Below are 19459 nucleotides of genomic sequence, written 5' to 3'. Positions count from 1 at the left end.
TGCCGCAAACTTTAATCAATAGGCATACATTCAAGCAAAAATTGATCATGGTGTGGTCTTGTGATTAGTCATTTAACTTATTAGAGTTTGAGGAATAGCCACAATAGTGGCTGAGTGTATTGCAACCCATTATGACAATTTCTGATAGTTTTCTGATAGCAAAGTGCTCTCTTTCTAATTCCAACTTTCATTATTGCTTATCTCATATGGAACGTTGATGAAGTTGATAGACAAGAGTAACATGTTTATTTTTTATTTTTTTTGTGATGTGTGTGCGTGTGCGTGCGTGCAAGCGCGTGTGTGTGAGTGAAAGAGAGAATGTGAGTGAAAGAGCGTGCTCCAGGGTGGAGTATCCTCTCCTGTTTTGTGCTATCAAGGGTGGAGCTCTCCTGCAATAGAACAGAGGTGAAACAGCGAGAGCTCAATTGCGAGTTGGCCTGCAGCCAGAGAACAAGCCCTGATGGACTCGATGCTTCCTGTACCAGACAGTTGATAAGAAAGCTTGTGGGCCAAGCATCTTCATTAATGTCAATTCTTTCTGTGCACATATTAGTCATTCTAAATCCATTTTCTTTATTGCCTTTAATACTCATTCCAGAAATTTTGTCTTTTTGACTGATGAAGCCTTCGTCATTCTGTTTTTGATTTTCTTCGTAAAACTCTTCTGCACCTTCCCTGCACATATGGACTATAGAAGTGAATCTCAACAGTCATCATTATTGACACTTTAACTTGTGTTCATTACAGCTGTGGTGGTATAACAATTACCTCAGCTGTTTTTTTTGTTTTTTTTTGTATCTTTTACACACGCTTACCGCTAAATCCCATACAGCTAATTCCCCCCACGGTTTCCTGGAAGGTATGAGCACATTTTGGAAGAGGAAGTCACTGGCTGTCTCCCCTGTCCTTTAATGATGAGGTCATTCTCTACAGGTCTGCCAAGTTGCAGCTGGCCATTGGGTGGACACAAGACATGAATGGAAAGGGTGGGGAAGTCTGCAGGGGAAGAAGAGAGAAAGGGAGAGTGTGGTTTACAGACAAGACCATTGACGCCAAAAAAAAAAACCAGAAAACAAAGTTTTCCAATAGAGGGAAAGAGAAAGGACGGGTACTAAATAAGGGGCGTGAGAGAGAAAGGGTGTTGTCCGAACAGGGAGAACAGATCAGGTGTGCTTGTTATGTCTTCATTCTCTTTGATCGGTGCTGTTGGTATGTTGCTATGGAAATCTGTCTGATTTTTGTTAAATGTGTATATTTCATTGCTTATAGTCCAGGGCCAGGATTCTCAAACTGAAAGTGCGTTGCACCCAATAAAAGCCATTGAAATAGGATTTATTCATCAGATTAAAAATTGTCTCAGACATTCCTTGATGTTTAAATGGTGGCAGCGTGGCGCAGGAGGTAGAGCAATTGTCTTTGGAACCGAACATTCCTTATTAAATAAGGAATTAAATAAGGCTTATTTGATTCCCAGCTCCTCTTAGTGTGTTGAAGACAATGGACTCCTAACTGCGCCGTTGGCGCTGATGGGTGGCAGCCTCACGCTCATGGTTGATCCATGATGGGTTAATTGCAGTGAATGAATTTCCCCACGATGGATTAATAAAGGATAAAATTATATATTACTATTATAAAATCTTGCAAACTGTGCTTCTGGTTCTATGCCCCATTGCAAATTCCTTCTGAAGGATATTGAGGGAATGGATTTCATGTTACTTTTAATATATTTGACAGTATGAATAGTTTATTAGCCACATTGTTTTATCAGCAGACTGTTAAAAACATCTGTTGATATGAGACAAGATGTTTTTTTTAAGTTATCAAATGTCTGACCAATCCCTCTAACATCCTCTGATCAGTTCACTCAACATTGATGATGAAGACACTTTAACACATTAAATAATCAGCCCTGGTCTTTTTAAATGCCCTTTTAATTCCAAGGAAAAAGATTCAAAGCAGCCTGTCTCAAGGCAAACCACTTCCACCAAACAAGGGACCTGTACCAATCACACACATTCACAATATTGGACCAAAACAAATGGTACTGTGGCTTTAGGTAAAGAAACTAAACATATCTATTGTCTTTTTTTGCGTGTGTCTCCAGCCTCAGAGAGTGACCTGCAGAACAAACGTCTGAAATTGGACTATGAGGAAATCACACCATGCCTAAAAGAAGTCACTCTGGTGTGGGAGAAGATGCTAGGAACGCCTGGGAGGTCAAAGGTTAAATTTGATGCCGAAACTATACATGCTGCAGTTGCACAAGGTACGATTGGCTCCACAAAGTGTATCAGTCTTTTTTTAAATCCCCAGGTATGTAGTATGCAAATATTGACTGAAGCTTAACATGTAAAGATTCAAAACTGGAACTGTGAATTCACACTTTGTATTTTATCATTACTCATTGACCTCCTTACAAATACAATAACTGAAAAAGCTTAAAGTCCCTGAACCTTGTTGTCCAATAAATTTTTTTGTTGTTTTTTTTTTTGTTTCATTTTATTGTATGCCAATGTTCTGCATGAAGAACAAGAAGGGAGATGTAACAACAGACTTTTTCAGTTAAACTTCTTTGATGAGAGATAAAACATCCTCAAAACATGATGCAAGTTCAGTTGCAATAGTATAATTACAGTAGCATGGCCTGGATGACTGAGAATATTCATGAGCATTTAAATTTATTAATGTATTAATTTGTTGTATTTCTAGGAACTAGGTCCCATTCATTAATGTATTTATTACATGAGACTTTGAATCATGTCTTCATCCAACTTTATATGCAGTTAAGCTATGAGGCAAAACCTTGCTTCATCAGAAACTCTAGCCCACTAAAATTCACTGCATCTTAATATCCTTACACAAACATGCACTTTCTCACTTGAAATTGGAGAAATCTTTCTGACAAATTCTCAAACAGCTTTAGTTGTCAGTTTTTGTTGTACCACCAATCCCACTCTGACCCACCCTTATCTTTGTCATCTCCTTTAAGGTGTCCCAAGGCAGCATCGAGGCGAGATCTGGAAGTTCCTCTCGGAACAGTACAAGCTCAAGCAGACGGTCCCATGTCGACCACCTGCCAATGACATTCCGTACAAAGAGCTGCTCAAGCAACTTACCTCGCAGCAGCATGCTATCCTCATCGATCTGGGTAACACTCTTACACAGCTGAGGGGCTTTGCTCTACTTTAAAAAGAATAGTAAAAATTAGATTAAACAGTATCCCATATATTTTGATCATTCAGGTGTCAAAGATCCATTCAGTTTGTGTTTTAATTGTTCATAAATCGAGATACATACATACATATATATATATATATATATATATATATATATATATATATATATATATATATATATATATATATATATATGTATGTATCTCGATTTATATATATATATTTATATACATATATATAAAGATAGAGATAGATTGGGTTCAATCACAAAAGAAATCTGCCATCTGTCTTCTTATTATTATAAAATAGATAGAAAGCAAATTCTGTACAAATACAATAATAAAGTCTAAAACTAATTGATTTTTTTCTGCAAAATCTCATATAAATAGTATTAGAAAAACACCAAGCTATTCCATTCTACTTTATTTACCATGTGCTCACACACTCATTCTAACTTTGGTCTCTTTCCCACCCCTAAGCTCTAAGTTCACATTGAGTACATTGTGGTATGTTAAACCTAACACCTAGCATTATTACCAACACCTTCGTACCAACATACCCCGCCACCCACCCACCCACACACACACACACACACACACACACACACACACACACACACACACACACAAACAGACAGTATGTACACCCCACCCATTATTCACTCAAGTACTGTTCATGTACCGGTAATTTTTCTTCTTCTACCTTTTGTAATACTGCTTTTTGGTGTCTTTATCTATCGATCATGTCATTCATTCATCTCAAAAGTTGGAACAACCAACAGCCAAAACCTACTTATTTTTCCATTAGCCGGGATGGAAATGATTAAATTAATGCACCCTGGATTCTCGATTTTGAGAAATCTACCTGAGGCTTGTAAGTATTTAATCACTGATATGAGAAAGGCCATAAGATGATGGGCTAGAATTTAGGATTGTAATGTTTAGCACCTCCACACCCAACATTCAGCAAGCAGAATGGACATGTACACACACAGTTTCCCTGAGGAAGGGGAGGGTGTCATTGCATTATGTCCACAAACATAAGCCCCCAAAGCAAATTCCACTGAAACACTCATACGGTCGTCATTGTCTTTTCCAAAGCTTTACTGTCACCTGCTGTAAAGTCAAGAAGTCTTCGGTCCCAAAACACACACACACACACACACACCTGCCTGTTATCAGCACATCTGAGTTAGGGCTGTACTTTTGCAAATCTCAGGTCATCATTATGTTGTCATTTTTGAAAGGTAAACATCCCACCTGACGATGCATGTTAAGCTCTTGAAGGAGGCTATGTAGGCTTTGAATAAAGACACATTCATGTGTGTGTTTCCTGGAACATGGTTGTATGTATGGTAGCCTGGAATGTGTTTGCACATGCTCATGCACTTTTTGACAGTAACAGCTAAGTGTGAACTCTATCCTCCTGAGGCAAAGTTTAGCTGAACTCATGCATGTACCCCTTAAAAGAGCCTTTGGTATATGACAGATAATTCTGCTTGACTTGCATTCTTTCCAATGCCAAAATCTAACATGTTTCTTTGTACATCCTTTGGATCTCAGGTCTCAGGCAGTTTTCTCCTAAAATGTATCAGTGTTTTACAGCAAAGGTTATTTTTCTGTGTTGCTCTTCATTCCAGGTCGTACTTTTCCCACTCATCCATATTTTCAAGCCCAGTTAGGATCTGGACAGCTGTCACTGTATAATTTACTGAAAGCCTACTCACTGCTGGACCCAGAGGTATCATTCATATTGTCTTTCTGAATTCCTTTCACTTGTCTTTCCTTTATGCTTCTTTTAAGTTGTGTCTAAATTATAACCAAAATTGGGTTTGATATTCTTGCACAATGTCATCTTCACTGTTGTTTTAAAGGTGGGGTATTGCCAGGGCCTGTCATTCATCGCGGGCGTGTTGCTGTTACACATGGGGGAAGAGGATGCCTTCAGCATGCTCAAATTTCTAATGTATGATGTTGGGCTCCGTAAACAGTACAGACCTGACATGATTATCCTGCAGGTACAATGCAAACACTTTGATTTATACACAAACACAGGCACACAATCTGCAAGTCGTCATTCATTTCTATCTTTATGTTGAACCTTCTAAAACATGATGAATCAATGTCCCTCGCTGCTGTCAAAATTACTTTCGATGAAACTGTCTCACAATTTCTTGGCAAAACACACCAAAAAATCAGTATCTTTTTTTCGGGGTTATAGTATGTTTCACTCTACAAACACATTAGATACAACCGTATTGTTTTGATTTCAAACATTCATTCCAGAATTTAGCTGGATTTTAGCTCTCGTTGAATTAATGAGAGTCTCGCTATAAATGCCACTTGCTTTCATTCGTAGTTTAGTGTCGGGGTTTGGTTTAGTGTTTGGTTTCTTCATCCTGAAGGAACCAAAGGAACACTGCGGTTACACATTTACCAAGATTACATCCCTGTCCTTCTTTAAATGGAGAGAAGGATCTGCTGTGAGGTTTGCAGGGGCTATCCCTGAAGTACACTTCTGAGAAGGAGTAATTCTGTGCAAGTTGATGGACAACCAACGTTAACATTCATTATATATGGGTGCTGTGTATGTTCTCTCTCTCAGACCAGTAAAAAACTATTGTGTTCTTTATGTCAGATTCAGATGTACCAGTTGTCACGACTGCTTCATGACTACCACAGGGATCTGTACAGCCATCTTGAGCAGCAGGAGATCGGGCCCAGTTTATATGCCACCCCCTGGTTCCTCACCGCTTTCGCCTCACATTTCCCTCTGGGCTTTGTTGCAAGAGTCTTCGGTAAGTGGTAGACTTAAAATATCGGCCTTTGTTGGATACATTCTTACTGCTGTCGTCTAAGAAACCTTGGCAGGGTTTTCCACAGAGTTGAGCTCATCACTATTCCCAAGTTTCCAATTTAGATCTTGAACACAAAAAGATGGAAGTGGAAATTAAAATTCTCAAAACAATGATCGAGGAACTGCAGACAGAGGAAGTAGATGATTTACGAGGCAACGTTCAAATAAATGAAGCAACTTTTTATCTTTTGTGCAAAGCACATCACACCCACAGCTGTATGTTTTCTTTTCTCTCCCTCATTCCTGGCCTTCCCTTCATTTGTTTTTATTTCATGCCCAATTTCTTACATCATGCTACGGTGTTCAGTGAATTGCACTGGCTCCTGATGCTCTTCTGAGTGTGTAACGATAGCTCAATACAGTCTTTGATGCCGTACGTGGGGCTCCCCCTCCCCCCCTCGGTTATGATCCTTAATCTGCTGTGTGATCTCATGTAACTCTACCTTATCCCAACTCCTCCCTCATGTATTCAGAGCGTGCACACAAGTGCACTCCCCTATTCTGTTTGTTCTTGTTCACCCTGGATTATATTCACATTTGCCTCAACTGAAAGTTAGTACCATCACAGTATTCCTGGTACCAGTCAATGAAGAGAACTGCCCTTCCTATGTTTTTTTATCATTGCTGTGTCCAGTCTTTTTTAATTTTTCCATATATGCATTCATGAAAATATGCCTTGTCTCTCTCTTTGCCTCATTCCATCAGATGTGTTATTCCTGCAAGGGTCAGAGGTCATTTTCAAGGTGGCCTTAAGTCTGCTGGGAAGCCACAAGCCTCTGATCCTGCAGCATGACAGCCTGGAGTCCATAGTGGACTTCATCAAGACCACGTTGCCGAACCTGGGCCTGGTGCAGATGGAGAAAACCATCAACCAGGTTAGAAATGGATTCAGTCAGTTAATCTTGCACGTCGGAGGTCAGAACAGGGGAAAGGAGCAAATAGGGAGGGATGACATTGGAGAAGGAAAAAGACAGAATGGTGAGAGATGGTGTGTGTGACAGAGGGAAGTTTGCAAATAGCCCAGCAACCAGGGGGGACTCACTGCTCCGGCTTTTACGCCTTCACTGATTGATTGTAACCGGGGCCAACCGTCTGCTCGCAATGCACGGCAATCTGCGGCAGGTGTGCACTGACCAAGCGCCCGCCTGCTGTGAGCCCAATACTGACATTTAATGTTGAGGTGGCTGCGATGCCGATAAGAGTTTAAATTTAAGGCAATAAGTGTATTAATATTTACCAAACATAATCACTGTCTGGCTGCCCTCAAATGTGCTTTTCTTTTATGAACTTGCTAACTGATATGTAGAATTGGTTTTGATGGACATTGTTGGAACAAACATCTTCACTAAAAATCATCCTCCACATCAGTATGAGTATGGATTTTAGTGCTGTGTGATTTGGATTTAAATATTTAATATACTTCCCTCAAGATAATCCTTTATTACATATCAGCTGGGGAATTTCATATACCAGAGAACGTGTATGTATGTATAACCTAATAATTGCAATTTCTTATATTGAAATATACAATGAATCTTGAAAATATACTGATGCAGTATATACTGATGCATTGTAATACAATATACTTGTGCAGAACATAATCCAGAACCCAAGATTGAAGTGAATGTGCCATTTCAACGCATTTTACCTTTAACAAAAAATGCGCTTTCTGTGATTTAAAAATTCATATTTTTATGATTATATGTGTAGCTCTATGCAAAACTTAACTTCACTGAAGAAATCTCAGGTCATTTTGTTTTTTATATATATATGGCTATTTCTTATGAAGGGAACCCCAACTGGAAGGACTAATTGGCATAAATATGCTTTGGCATATTTGTGTTTGTCTCATACTGGAGTGTGTTTTTAAAAAGAGCGTGAAGAATTATATCTTTTAAAATCACAATTTATGACACATATTGTAACCTTTGAGCACAGCCATTATTTTCTTACACGCTAAGATATGATGAGTGAGGGGTGGCATGGTTTTGCAGTGCTTCGGCCTCACAGCGCAAAGTACCCAGATTCGATTTCGACAGGAGACCTTTCTTTGTGGCGTTTGCATGTTCTCCCCTTGTCTGCATGGCTTTCCTCCGGTTTCCTCCCACGGTCCAAAAACATGCAGCAGGTTTATTTGGAATTGACTGGTGGCCAGTCCATGGTGTAACCTACCTCTTGCCTGATGGCAGCTGGGATAGGCTCCAGCATCCCCTGCGACCCTAAGTCGGATAAGTGGTAGACAATGGATGGGTGGATACGTTGAGAGATTTTAGTATCCTTTTTATGTAGCAGGTACAATTATTGATCAAATTGGACAATAACATCTTGGTAACCAGGGATTCCTTATATACAAATAGTACAAGTGACCTCATTAAACAGAGAATTTGCTGGACAAAACTAATGACAGGCTGCATGACCACAATATACAAACATGTTAAAACTCAAATGTCCTGTCAGCATCTAGAGAATAGATTTTTGACTTATCGCAACTGATCTTTTGGTCGTATCAGCCCAAATCACATCATCGTTGTTGAGTAAAGTAGAAAATAAAAAGATGACAGCTAATTTTATCCTGTTTTTTATATATTTGTTGGCATGTGGACATTTGGAGGAAACGGATAAAAGTCAGTAACTATAACAACAGAAAGAAGAATTACAGGTGACATAAATCTCACCCTTGTAATCTTAGTGTCAATGAGTTCAAGCCACAATCGCACAAGTTTTTTTTTCAAAACTGGTTAGGGTTCGCAAACAAATCATTTCACTTCCCTCCGTACTCAACAGATGTGTCTAATTATAAGATGTAATTTTGTAATTGTTTTCTTAGGAACAATTCAACAATTGACACATGACTAAACAGGACAGTGGAGATGACATGCCAGTGAACGCCAGAGGCACCAATGTCAGCCACACCCAGTTATTAGAACTTGAGGCACAACAGCGGAATGATGATTGTCATTAGGCCACCATTTGGCACTGTTTGCGGTTAATTAAAAGAACAGAAATAAGAAAACATGTTGTAATATTATGTACCTCATAACCTCACCCCATAGCTGTATTTCCTGTACCCTGTGAAATGTTCTGAGTCATACTTGAAAACTGATGTAAAGGTTTTCCGTCAGTAGGTATAGTAGCAAAGGGTGTCTCCTACACTACTATCTCAGGGAGGAGCTGGGATGATTCAGATGATTTTGATCAAGCAAACAAAAGTCAATAATTATGATTTCAGATTGCAAAGGGGTTTGAGTCATGTACCAGCTTGCTGGGTTTTTTTTTTCCCCTCTACTGCCTTCTTTTTTTTGACTCACAGATTGATCAACCACAAAATTAACTCCTGGTTTGGTGAAGAAACCAGAGGAGACCCACATTTAAAAAAAGAAAAAAAAAAAAAAAGACTGCCTTTTACCTTCAAACGCTAAGAATCAAAAATCCAGACTGTCATTAACATTAACAACTTGTCAATTTCCCTTCGGATTAGGTCTGTGAGATGGATGTGTCCAAACAGCTCCAGGCCTATGAGGTGGAGTACCACGTCTTACAGGATGAGCTTCTGGACACACCTCCTACCCTTAACCAAAACCAGCGAGCTGCACAGCTGGAGCGGACCAATCAGAGCCTCCGACAGCAGAACCTCGACCTGCTGGAGGAGTTGCAGGTACACACACGCGCACAAATATATAACCCTACAAATTCGCTTTACCGCGAACACCTGCACTCACCTGCCGCCGCCGCCCCTCCAGGTGTCTCACGCTCGCGTGTGCAGCCTAGAAAGCCGAGTGGAAGCCTTGGTTCAGTCTGAGAGCAAGTTAAAGGAGGAGGTATCTACTCTGGAAGAGGAGAAGCAGCAGCTGCTAGCCACCACCACACGCCTCCAGGACCTTCTGGCCAGCCTGGGTATAGAGATGACCCCCGATGGAAACAAACCCCCCACAGCCGCTGAAAAACATGTCACAAGTGCAGCGAGGGTGGAGCGCGGAGAGAGGCCGGGGAACAGGACTGTTGGCTCCTTGCATCTCGCCACGGCTCCGCCAGAGTGCTCATAACTGCACCCAATAATCTTCCAAATGATAAGGTTGGCCTGAGGAGGGGCCGTTCTTGGAAAATGGCCCAGGAGGAGGAGGTCAACGGACCGAGGGGAAACATAAAAATAAGTCTGTACCTCGACTTTTGTCCTTTTCCCAGTTCCATCATTATGGAAAGGAAAAGAGTCAAGGCAGAGGATTCACAGAAGCGAAACGACTGGGGGATGTGACAGTATAAAGGTTAAAACAAACACACACTTTAGTATTGCCCTAAATAAGTTCAGCAACAGTAAGCACTAATATGTGCTTTTAGACATGCTCCTTTATTATAACAAATGTAAATTAGTCTTTAAATTGATATCTCCCAGTTTATAGCACTGCTCCACCAGACTTCTACTGTAAATCAAATCAGTATCCATTTGCACCTGTATTTATTTGTCTGAATGTCAAGGTATGACCTCTGTAATGTGTTTTTTTGCCCCTTGGAATGGGTATATGGGGCTGAAATAGCCAAAGAATGTCCTTATTAAGGAAAAACAAGCTCGAACAAAGACTTCCAAAAAGAACAAGCTTCCTGAAAGAAAACGTTATTGATGGTATTTTCACATCGCCGGTAACAAATACAATTTATTTTGTTTCCCCCAAAGAGAAAAAGTACAGGAAATGGGGAACGTGTAATCAAATGACGGGTGAAGATTTGGACTTCATGACAAAGCGCCGATAACGGATGTCTCCTGGACTTCCGGGTTTAGTCTGCAAGTCCGTTTGAACCTCATCAGGTCACAGCGGCTCTCAGGACTGAATCCACAAAAGACAGATTCAGCAGATCGCTTTTAATCACTCATTGTGCCTTTGCATAGTCAGCTGACTCACCAAGTTTTTTGGGGGTCCAGTCTGATGAGTTCTTTGAAGTTGTGATAACTCGGATAGGTACCCTGCCATTTCCTGTCAACTAATCATGTACTGTATCTTACACACTGAATTCCTTCAACCTGACCAGCAGCCTGCGGTGTTTGTACATTAGTGTTTTGCGCACTGATTCAACAAAGCTATTGATTTACACTGTAGACATTTTGCTTTTACTCCTTGCACAAGCTTTTTTTGGTTTTAGTTGATTATTCTACTATTCTTACTATGTCACTTAAAAAACACATACACGCACACACACACACACACACACACATACACACGAAGTATATTTTATAGCCTCTCCAGACATGTGAATGCACCAGTCAGGTGTCATATTGTTAAACATATACCTAGATTGTGTCACCTCCTGTCTAAACATGCCAGTCACTTAAAAGGCATAATATGATGATTCAGACCCTATGGAAATATACTGCGCACTGTATTTACGCCACAGACCTGCATTTGTTTCCGACTCCCCCTTAAGTCGAAGAGGAAGCATGTAGGGGCACGTTCAGATTGTAAGCATGCATCACATCTTATACACAAAGGTAACCTCAGCCTAAAGGGAAAGACCAAACAAGTATAAAGTTTCTTTTGATTTTACATGCAGACATAGTTATTGCATTAACTGTCAGGTGGAAAGTTACTCTCTTAGAACTTGGGTTTAAAGTTGAAAGCAGCTTCTTATTTTTTGAAAGTGCACAAAAACACCATCAAGCAGCTTTTCAGAGTCTGATTTGTTCTTTCATTAATCCAATTAGTCACTAACAGGCAGGGTACAGCGTTCCAATCAAAAAATGAAAACAGCTCTTGCTGTGATAAATCTTCTTTTTAAATCATAATTATTATGTTGAGTGGCATGTACATGGGCACCTCCCCCGCTGCTAAACATATTCTTTGCCCTGTGATTATGTACTGCACTGTCTGTTACCATTACACATTTCCTCAAAAGTTTTTCTCTTGAGTATCATAATTATATGATCACACTGAGTTTGAACAGTGGTATGTTAACAGTGGCTTTTGGTGGTGTCATATAAATCCATCTGATCTTCATGTCTTTGTCAAAATATTCGTGACAAATTTGAATTTCCAAAACTTAAAAAAAAAACGTTTATCTCCATGTCACTATGATCAATGACAAAATATATTAGCAGTGATGCAAGTCCTATCTACAACTTCATCAAATTGTAGCTGACACAATGAGGACCGCACCAATTTTCACCATAACACTGTAAACGGGGCATGCAGGTTAGCCAGGATGAAGCAAAAGTTTAGAAGACAGTGGTGAAAACAGTGAAGGTTTATGGTTTAGAGACCGTGGCATTGAGAAAAAGACGGGAGGCAGAGCTGGAGGTAGCAGAGATGAAGACATCTCTTTGGGAGCGAGGATGGATAGAATCAGGAATTAGTCTATCAGAGGAACAGCACATCAGGTGTTTCGGATATAACGTCAGAGAAACCAGACCGATTTGGCTCGGTCATGTGCAGTGAAGGAAAAGTGGATATATCGGTAGAAAGATGCTAGGGTTGGAACTGCCAGGCAAGAGGCTTAGAGGAAGACCAATGAGAAGATTTATGGATGTAGTGAAAGAGGACATGAAGTTAGCTGGTGTCGGAGAAGAGGATACAGAGAATAGGGTTGGATGGAAGAGGTTGATTCGATGTGGTGTCTCCTGAAGGAAAAAGACGGAGGCGACTAAATGAAGCGTGCAAACGTGCACTATTTTACAGTATTATGGTCCACGGATCCTCATGTAAAATCCACTCATTTCACCTAAATTCAAATGGTACTTAGTTCAAAAACCTACAAATTTTGCATATAGTTACCTTCTGTCTATTAGTATTATTCCATTACTTGATGTCTTTTACACTATATACAGTCATGTTTTATTCCAAGTACACCAGCATTCTGATTCTGGCACACAGTAGTATCAATTGGATCTTCCAATTACGAGACGATTACAGGGTTTTCTTAGAGGCACTGTAGTTTTGTACCTGTTTGCACTAAAGAATTTGAATACACCACAGGAAAAATGCTGTTGGCGTAATCGTAATAACTTAATGACCTGTTGGCTGTAACTTGCAAAATGTCAGCAATATGGCAATACTTTACTCTTCCTCATGTCAATACAAAAGGTGCAACCCGAGACGGGTCATAAAACAATGATTCAGTCACATTGCTTCTATAAAGGGGTTGCGATACATGCTGGTGTGAAGAAACTAACATTAACACACTTGTTATAAGATATGCACTGCAACACAAGTTCAACTATTGATGTGTTTCTTTGCTCCTCTTCCTCTGGCTCTGAACTGAATTGTAGCCAGTGTTACAAGCACAATTTACAGAATGACTCTAGCCATGAACCAGACCTTTGACCTCTCCCTGGAGGACAACAGGGATGAGTTTCTCTACGGGGATCATCAAAACATTCAACATTGTTATTAATGTAAGTCACTCGCTGAATTATGACTCTGCTTGAAAGACATAGGTTGTGTCTCGATCCAAAACAAACATTCATTGGCTCCACATATTTCCAGGAAGCTGCAACAAACTGAGTCATGCACTTTATATAACACACAGACACGCCTGCGTGTGATAATGAAATTGATCAACAGGTAAACTGCTGTTTCGCCACGGCACCCGACAGGCAACCTTAAATGCCCGATACGGCTCACGTATGAAGGTCTTCTGGAAGCTTAACAGATTTTTTTTCTTAAGCCACAATAACCCCTGACTACCCAGCCCTGCCCATCTCCTGTGTTTGCCTTCTTATACGTCCAGCTGTCTGTTGGACAGGTTCCTGCTGTGTCACAGCACTTGGTTTGCTGAAAGGCCCACGAAACTCCGCATCTATTCAAGAGCCTCTGGCGTGACTGCGGTGGAAACTCAGCATCTGTTTGCACTTTTTTTTTTTTTTCCCCCCCCTTCTTTTTTGGTTCTCCATTTCGGGCACTGCCTACGCCGTGTGTAAACAGACTGTCCTTATACTGAGCATTGAAATGTCACAAGTTCACAATTTTTTATATATGTATGTATGTATGTATGTGTGTGTGTGTGTGTGTGTGGTGTGTAAAACAAATGATATGAATATAATCATTAGTCATACCCCTCCTGAGATAATAGAGCACAGATCAGTACAAAAGGTCTAACAGCGTTGGTATCAGCTCATAAAGCCGTGGCCCCTGATCTTGATAAGAACCTCTTGTACCCGAAGCACCAGGATAATTCAGCGTGATGGAAACCATAAAGCAGAAACCCTTTGAAGCCCAATTCTCTTAATTCCACTTTGATCCTGGAAATGTTACAGGAGGAGATGCCTTTCTTCTGCCTTCTTTCTGCCTCCATGTCACTACATTAAGGGGATCCAGCAACACGCCTCAGTCTCATCAGCTTCCCGAGCGCTTTGGCGCAGCTGATGCACACGGCATATCTCTAGTCAGAAGGTCGACGGTTCGATTCCCGACTCCGTTTACAGAATTTACTCCATTTACAACTCACCTGCAAGATAATGGCGTCGGTTCAGAGGGGAGTCGATTGATCGATCCGAAATCTGTAAATTGGGTTATTGGATGATGGTTTCAAAAAACCCAAAAGGTTGAAGGTCCCTGGCTGCGTGTCGATATGCGCAAACAGAGGCAACGAAAACATAATGTCAACGAATTACCGTAAAATCGAAATTTGAACGCCGCCTCATCCAGAAGCGAGTCCTCGCATTCTAACAGTGTTGCGTTCAGGAAACCGGTTGGTGAGAAAAATTCCCCTTACCAGGAAGGTGCCTCGTAGTACTGACTCAACTCGAGTTTAGATCGATGACGTCAGATAATAACTTGAATATTGTCTTTTATTTTGGAATTTTGAGGTTGGCTTCTCAGCCAAAAAAAAAAAAAAAAACTCAAAACAAAAGTAACAAACTCGAGATTTACCACCTTATCTCATTCTCATTCGACAGGTATTTTCTGTTTATTTCCTTCTTCTTTCCCATTCCAATATGAATATAATTTCAATATTAACTAATAATGTTTAATATTTTTTGTTTCTTTTACTCCAATGTGCTTTTGTAAGGCATTTTTGATCATCCACCAAACACAATTTCATTCAATTTATTGAAAAAAAAAAGATCCTTTTCATTACAGAACAAACCTATAGATGTGTTTGATCACACCTTCCTGTAGTAAAGATCTATGTGGGCAAATAAAAAGACAGAACGTGCAAGATCCAGATGTCGCACTTCAAACACTGATATGTAAAGACTAACAAAGCACTGCGAAGGGAATGTAAACATTTGTGCAATTCTATAGTGTAAGATAGGGGTTCAATTCAGAGGGTCACAGAGGTTGAGTTTGGGTTCAGGCTGTTCTTTAGTGTGTTACCATGGGTCTAAAGTGTCTGACAAGCAGGTCTGTTTTACAAACACACACACACACATACACACACACACACATGCAAAGTGCAATGTGACTGGCTTCATTTTACAGAAATGTGAAACATCAAGTGTTGTCAGTCTGTGACACTCGAATGACAAAATGCAATAGAATCAGATGAACTCGGCCCGTAGCTTTTTGATTTGATTATTGTGCTGATGGGATTATAAAAGAGCTTTTACATCTATCGTGGGTTTTCATGTGAACTCTTGCAGAATTCATGATGAAATCGTTCTCTGAATACCGTTTCCTCTCTTTTTTTTATTCGCCGCCCCGAGGATGGCGTTGATGAGATGGGTGGAGACGCAGAAAGTGTTGACGAGTGGATGAAGCCAGTGTGTGTGTGTGTGTGTGTGTGTGTGTGTGTGCATGTTGGGGGGGGGTCACTTGTTTCTTTGTCATGAGCCCTGTTTTATATGTTGGATTAATTTATATCTGTAATTTATGACGCGTAACGACAAATAGGATGCAGTGACATTTTTTAAAAGCCACTTTAATTTTTGTTCTTCCTTATACTTGTGTACTGTGTATTGCATTTAACCGCGTTTCTCTTTGAGCTGATCTATTTCTCTCAAATTATTGTTGTATTCCCTCAAGTTTTACGGTATAATAATATCTTGAATCATTTCCGTTGCTCTAATTAGGTTTCATTATAATGCAATACAGATTTTCTTTACGTCAGGCTAGCTTTTGCACAGTTGAATGACATTGATGTGACGCAAAGGATATCTTTTGTCAAACGCGACAGCTAAAACACATTGCATTTTACAAGGGCTGCCCTAAATGTCACTGACATGCCCAACATTGTGATGGAATTCCTAGAGAGGGTGGTGAAATTCACTCAGCCGCCTCCCTGCTCCTCAGGAACATGTTATTAACCCAGATACAATGGCCTTTGGCTTCTCGTCGTGTCGGGGACTTCCACGCCGAGTATCGTGCCGGTTATCTCAGTCGTGGCTGATGCGGAAAAAAAAAAGGTGTTGTGTTGAAACATAGATGGATACTAACATTTTAGTGGCAGAACGTCATCATGGTGTTCCTGCCTCGCCCCGCAGACAGAAACCTTTGAATTTCTTTATGGCTCTACATATGAGGCACCTGCAGGTTTACGGGAAGCCAGCCAGAAATTCAGAGTTAAGCCAGAATAACCCTGACTTTATAATAGACCGCACAATTACCGATTCTCGTCCAAGAAGGGCGGGGCCAGACTCTGAAAACTAATTCTGGCTCAAAAGCCAACATGTGTTTAGTTTAGGGACAGCCATCTTTTCGTTTTTCAGCGGTAGAAACGAGCAAATTCTGCCTTCAAAGAGCAGAAGGTCCTGACAAAGAACAATGCGCGAATGTGTTTTTCGGTGTGTGTGTGTGTGTGTGTGTGTGTGTGTTGGGTGGGGGCTCTATGAACCATCTCCCCACCCTGCAGGGAGTCGTGCTTCCTCTCCAGGGTTCAGAAATAACCAACAGACAGCTTTATTGTTCAAGAAACCTGCCTGCAGTCGAACACACTTCACACACACACACACACACACACACACACACACACACACACTCACAGATGCACACGCAGACACTCATTTACAAAGACCCCCACACCCCAGCACTCCCCTCCTCTTTTACAGATCAGAGTAACTGACAAGTGGAGTCTTGGTTACACCCTGGCTCTGAGGGAGGGAGGAAGAAAGAGAGAGGGAGAGCAGGGGATAAGGAGGGAGATTCTGTGGACGTTGACAGATGTGCTGACAGGACACTGGCGGTCACACCCAAACTGTGGCGCCTGACCTTCTACAACAAAAAGCAAAACCCTCACACACTTAAATTGACCCACGCTGTCGCAAACACAGTAACATCACCCCTCCCAAAGTTTCCACTCACCCTCTATTTCATGTTAGCGGTGTGTGACTCAATTGCACCGCCGCGAATATTGGTCTCCGAGCATCTCTCTGAGGTCACTTATTTACCCCCCCCCGGTCCAACGCGGGGATTGAGTCTGGTCGTAAATATGAAATATAAAATGTGTGTATGAACGTGCTGCTCGAAGGAGAGAAGAACAATTTGTTTTAATATTTAGCATCTACGAGCAGAAACGGTTCTTGAACGTCCATCCTGCACTGAAAGGACGATTGGCAGCTACTGCAACTTCATATCCTGTCCACATTCTAGATTCCAAATTTTAAAAAAAGCATTTCAGAGGGAGGAAGAGATATTTGTAGCTGAGACTGTTTTTTTTTTTTGTTTGTTTCTTCCTGTTTTAATTTGAATTTTAGCCTTTCATTCTGTCTGGCGTGCTGCTCTCATGGAATTCACCCGTGCAGATACAGGTGACTGCAGGTGTTGTCTTTTCAGATCATCCGGTAAACCCTGATATCTCCAGAACGCCTTGAGGCGTTCTTCAATCATACAACCACACTTCTTCTTTCGGCTTTTCCCTTCATGGGTCGCCACAGCAAATAAACCTTCTCCATTTAACCCTATTCTCTGTATCCTCCTCTCGCACCAACTACCTTCACATCCACTCTCACTACGTCCATAAATCTTCTCCTTGGTCTTTCTCTAGACCTCTTGCCTGGCGGCTCCAATTCCAGCATCCGTCTACAAATATATTCACTCTCCCTCCTCTGTACATGACCGAACCATCTCAGTCTGGCTTCTCAGACCTTCTCTCTAAAACATCTAACATGAGCCGTCCCTCTGATAGACTCATTCCTGAGCCTATCCATCCTGGTCACTCTCAGAGAGAATCTTAGCATTTTCATCTCTGCGACCTCTAGCTCTGCCTCCTGTCTTTTTGTCCTACTAGCAGTACCTTTTGCTCGCTCTAAGCGATCTCAGGCAAAACTGTTCTCAGTTCTACTAACTCAGTGGTGGAACAAATTTCCAGAAGCAACAAGACTAGCATCATCTATCTCAACCTTCAAGAAACAGGTAAAAACTGCTCTCTTTCAGGACTTTTTACTGCGCTGATGCCCCAGATCAGGTTAGGCAGCAAGTTAGGCTATGCAGTGTGTGTGTGTGTGTGTGTACGTTTGTGTATGTCTTTGTCAAAAAAAAAATCACTAACCCAAGCTTACTGTTCTGTATATTTCCTGTGCATCGTGTATTTGCAAGTGTATTTGCAGTCCCTATGTCCTCTATTGTAAGTCGCTTTGGATAAAAGCGTCTGCCCAATGCAATGTAATGTAATGTAAAATGTAATGTCATTGTAACTCTTTCTAGGCCATACAGCATCGCTGGTTTCACCACTGTCTTGTACACCTTTCCTTTCATTCTGGCTGATAGTCTTCTTTCTATCACATAGTACCCCTGACACTTTTCTCCACCCATCCCAACCTGCTGGAACCTGTCTCTTCGCCTCTTTTCCACACTCTCTGTTGCTCTGGATCGTTGACCCCAAGTACCTGAAATCCTCCAACTTCTCAATCTCCACTCCCTGTAGCCTCAACGTTCCACCCAGGTTCCTCTCATTCTCACATATACTCTGTCTTGCTGCGACTAACTTTCATTCTTCTCCTTTCCAGCGCATACCTCAACCTCTCTAGATTTCCCTCAACCTGTTCTCTGCTCTCACTACAGATCACAATGTCATCTGCAAACATCATGATCCATGGAAACTCCTGTCTAACCTCATCTGTCAGCCTGTCCATCACTACTGCAAACAAGAAGGGGCTCAGAGCTGATCCCTGATGGAGTCCCACCTCTGCCTTGAACTTCTCTGTTACACCTACACCACACCGCACCACTGTCTCACAACTAGCATACATGTCCTGCACCAGACTTCTCTGCCATTCAAGATTTCCTCAAACCAATCCAGAGCTCCTCTCTTGCCACCCTGTCGTATGCTTTTTCTGGGTCTACAAAAACACAATGGGGCTCCCTCTGTATTTCTCTGTTAGCATTCTCAAAGCAAATACTTTATCTGTAGTACTCTTTCTAGGCAATGTAACCACACTACATAGAGAGCAATAAATTATTATTTGGTTCTCAAAGGTCAAAGTTCAATGTCACCAGCCTCACATCCTTCCTAATCTCCTCGACCTTAGTGTGTGAGGATGACATTGAGGGAATTTCTGTGAAATC

The 19459-nt window shown here is 41.1% G+C and overlaps 1 protein-coding gene across 3 annotated transcripts in view; it reads left to right on the top strand.

The window, feature by feature from the left end:
- The window catches only part of tbc1d1 (TBC1 (tre-2/USP6, BUB2, cdc16) domain family, member 1), a 56554-nt gene extending 43427 nt beyond the window's left edge, over positions 1-13127 (top strand). For all 3 annotated transcript variants that reach the window (XM_086156886.1, XM_086156885.1, XM_086156887.1), the window contains 8 exons: positions 2105-2266; positions 2990-3148; positions 4816-4916; positions 5050-5193; positions 5814-5973; positions 6738-6907; positions 9511-9687; positions 9773-13127. In XM_086156886.1, the coding sequence (XP_086013012.1) occupies positions 2105-2266; positions 2990-3148; positions 4816-4916; positions 5050-5193; positions 5814-5973; positions 6738-6907; positions 9511-9687; positions 9773-10075 (1376 nt within the window). In that variant the 3' untranslated portion in view covers positions 10076-13127. The remainder of the gene's footprint in view (positions 1-2104; positions 2267-2989; positions 3149-4815; positions 4917-5049; positions 5194-5813; positions 5974-6737; positions 6908-9510; positions 9688-9772) is intronic.
- Positions 13128-19459: the final 6332 nt, after the last annotated feature.

Source organism: Fistularia commersonii, chromosome 12 (genome assembly GCF_037954325.1).
Source record: "Fistularia commersonii isolate RoL2024-O1a breed Wild chromosome 12, RoL_Fcom_v1.0, whole genome shotgun sequence".
Lineage (NCBI taxonomy): Eukaryota > Metazoa > Chordata > Actinopteri > Syngnathiformes > Fistulariidae > Fistularia > Fistularia commersonii.
This window is presented reverse-complemented; position numbering and strand designations above follow the sequence as displayed.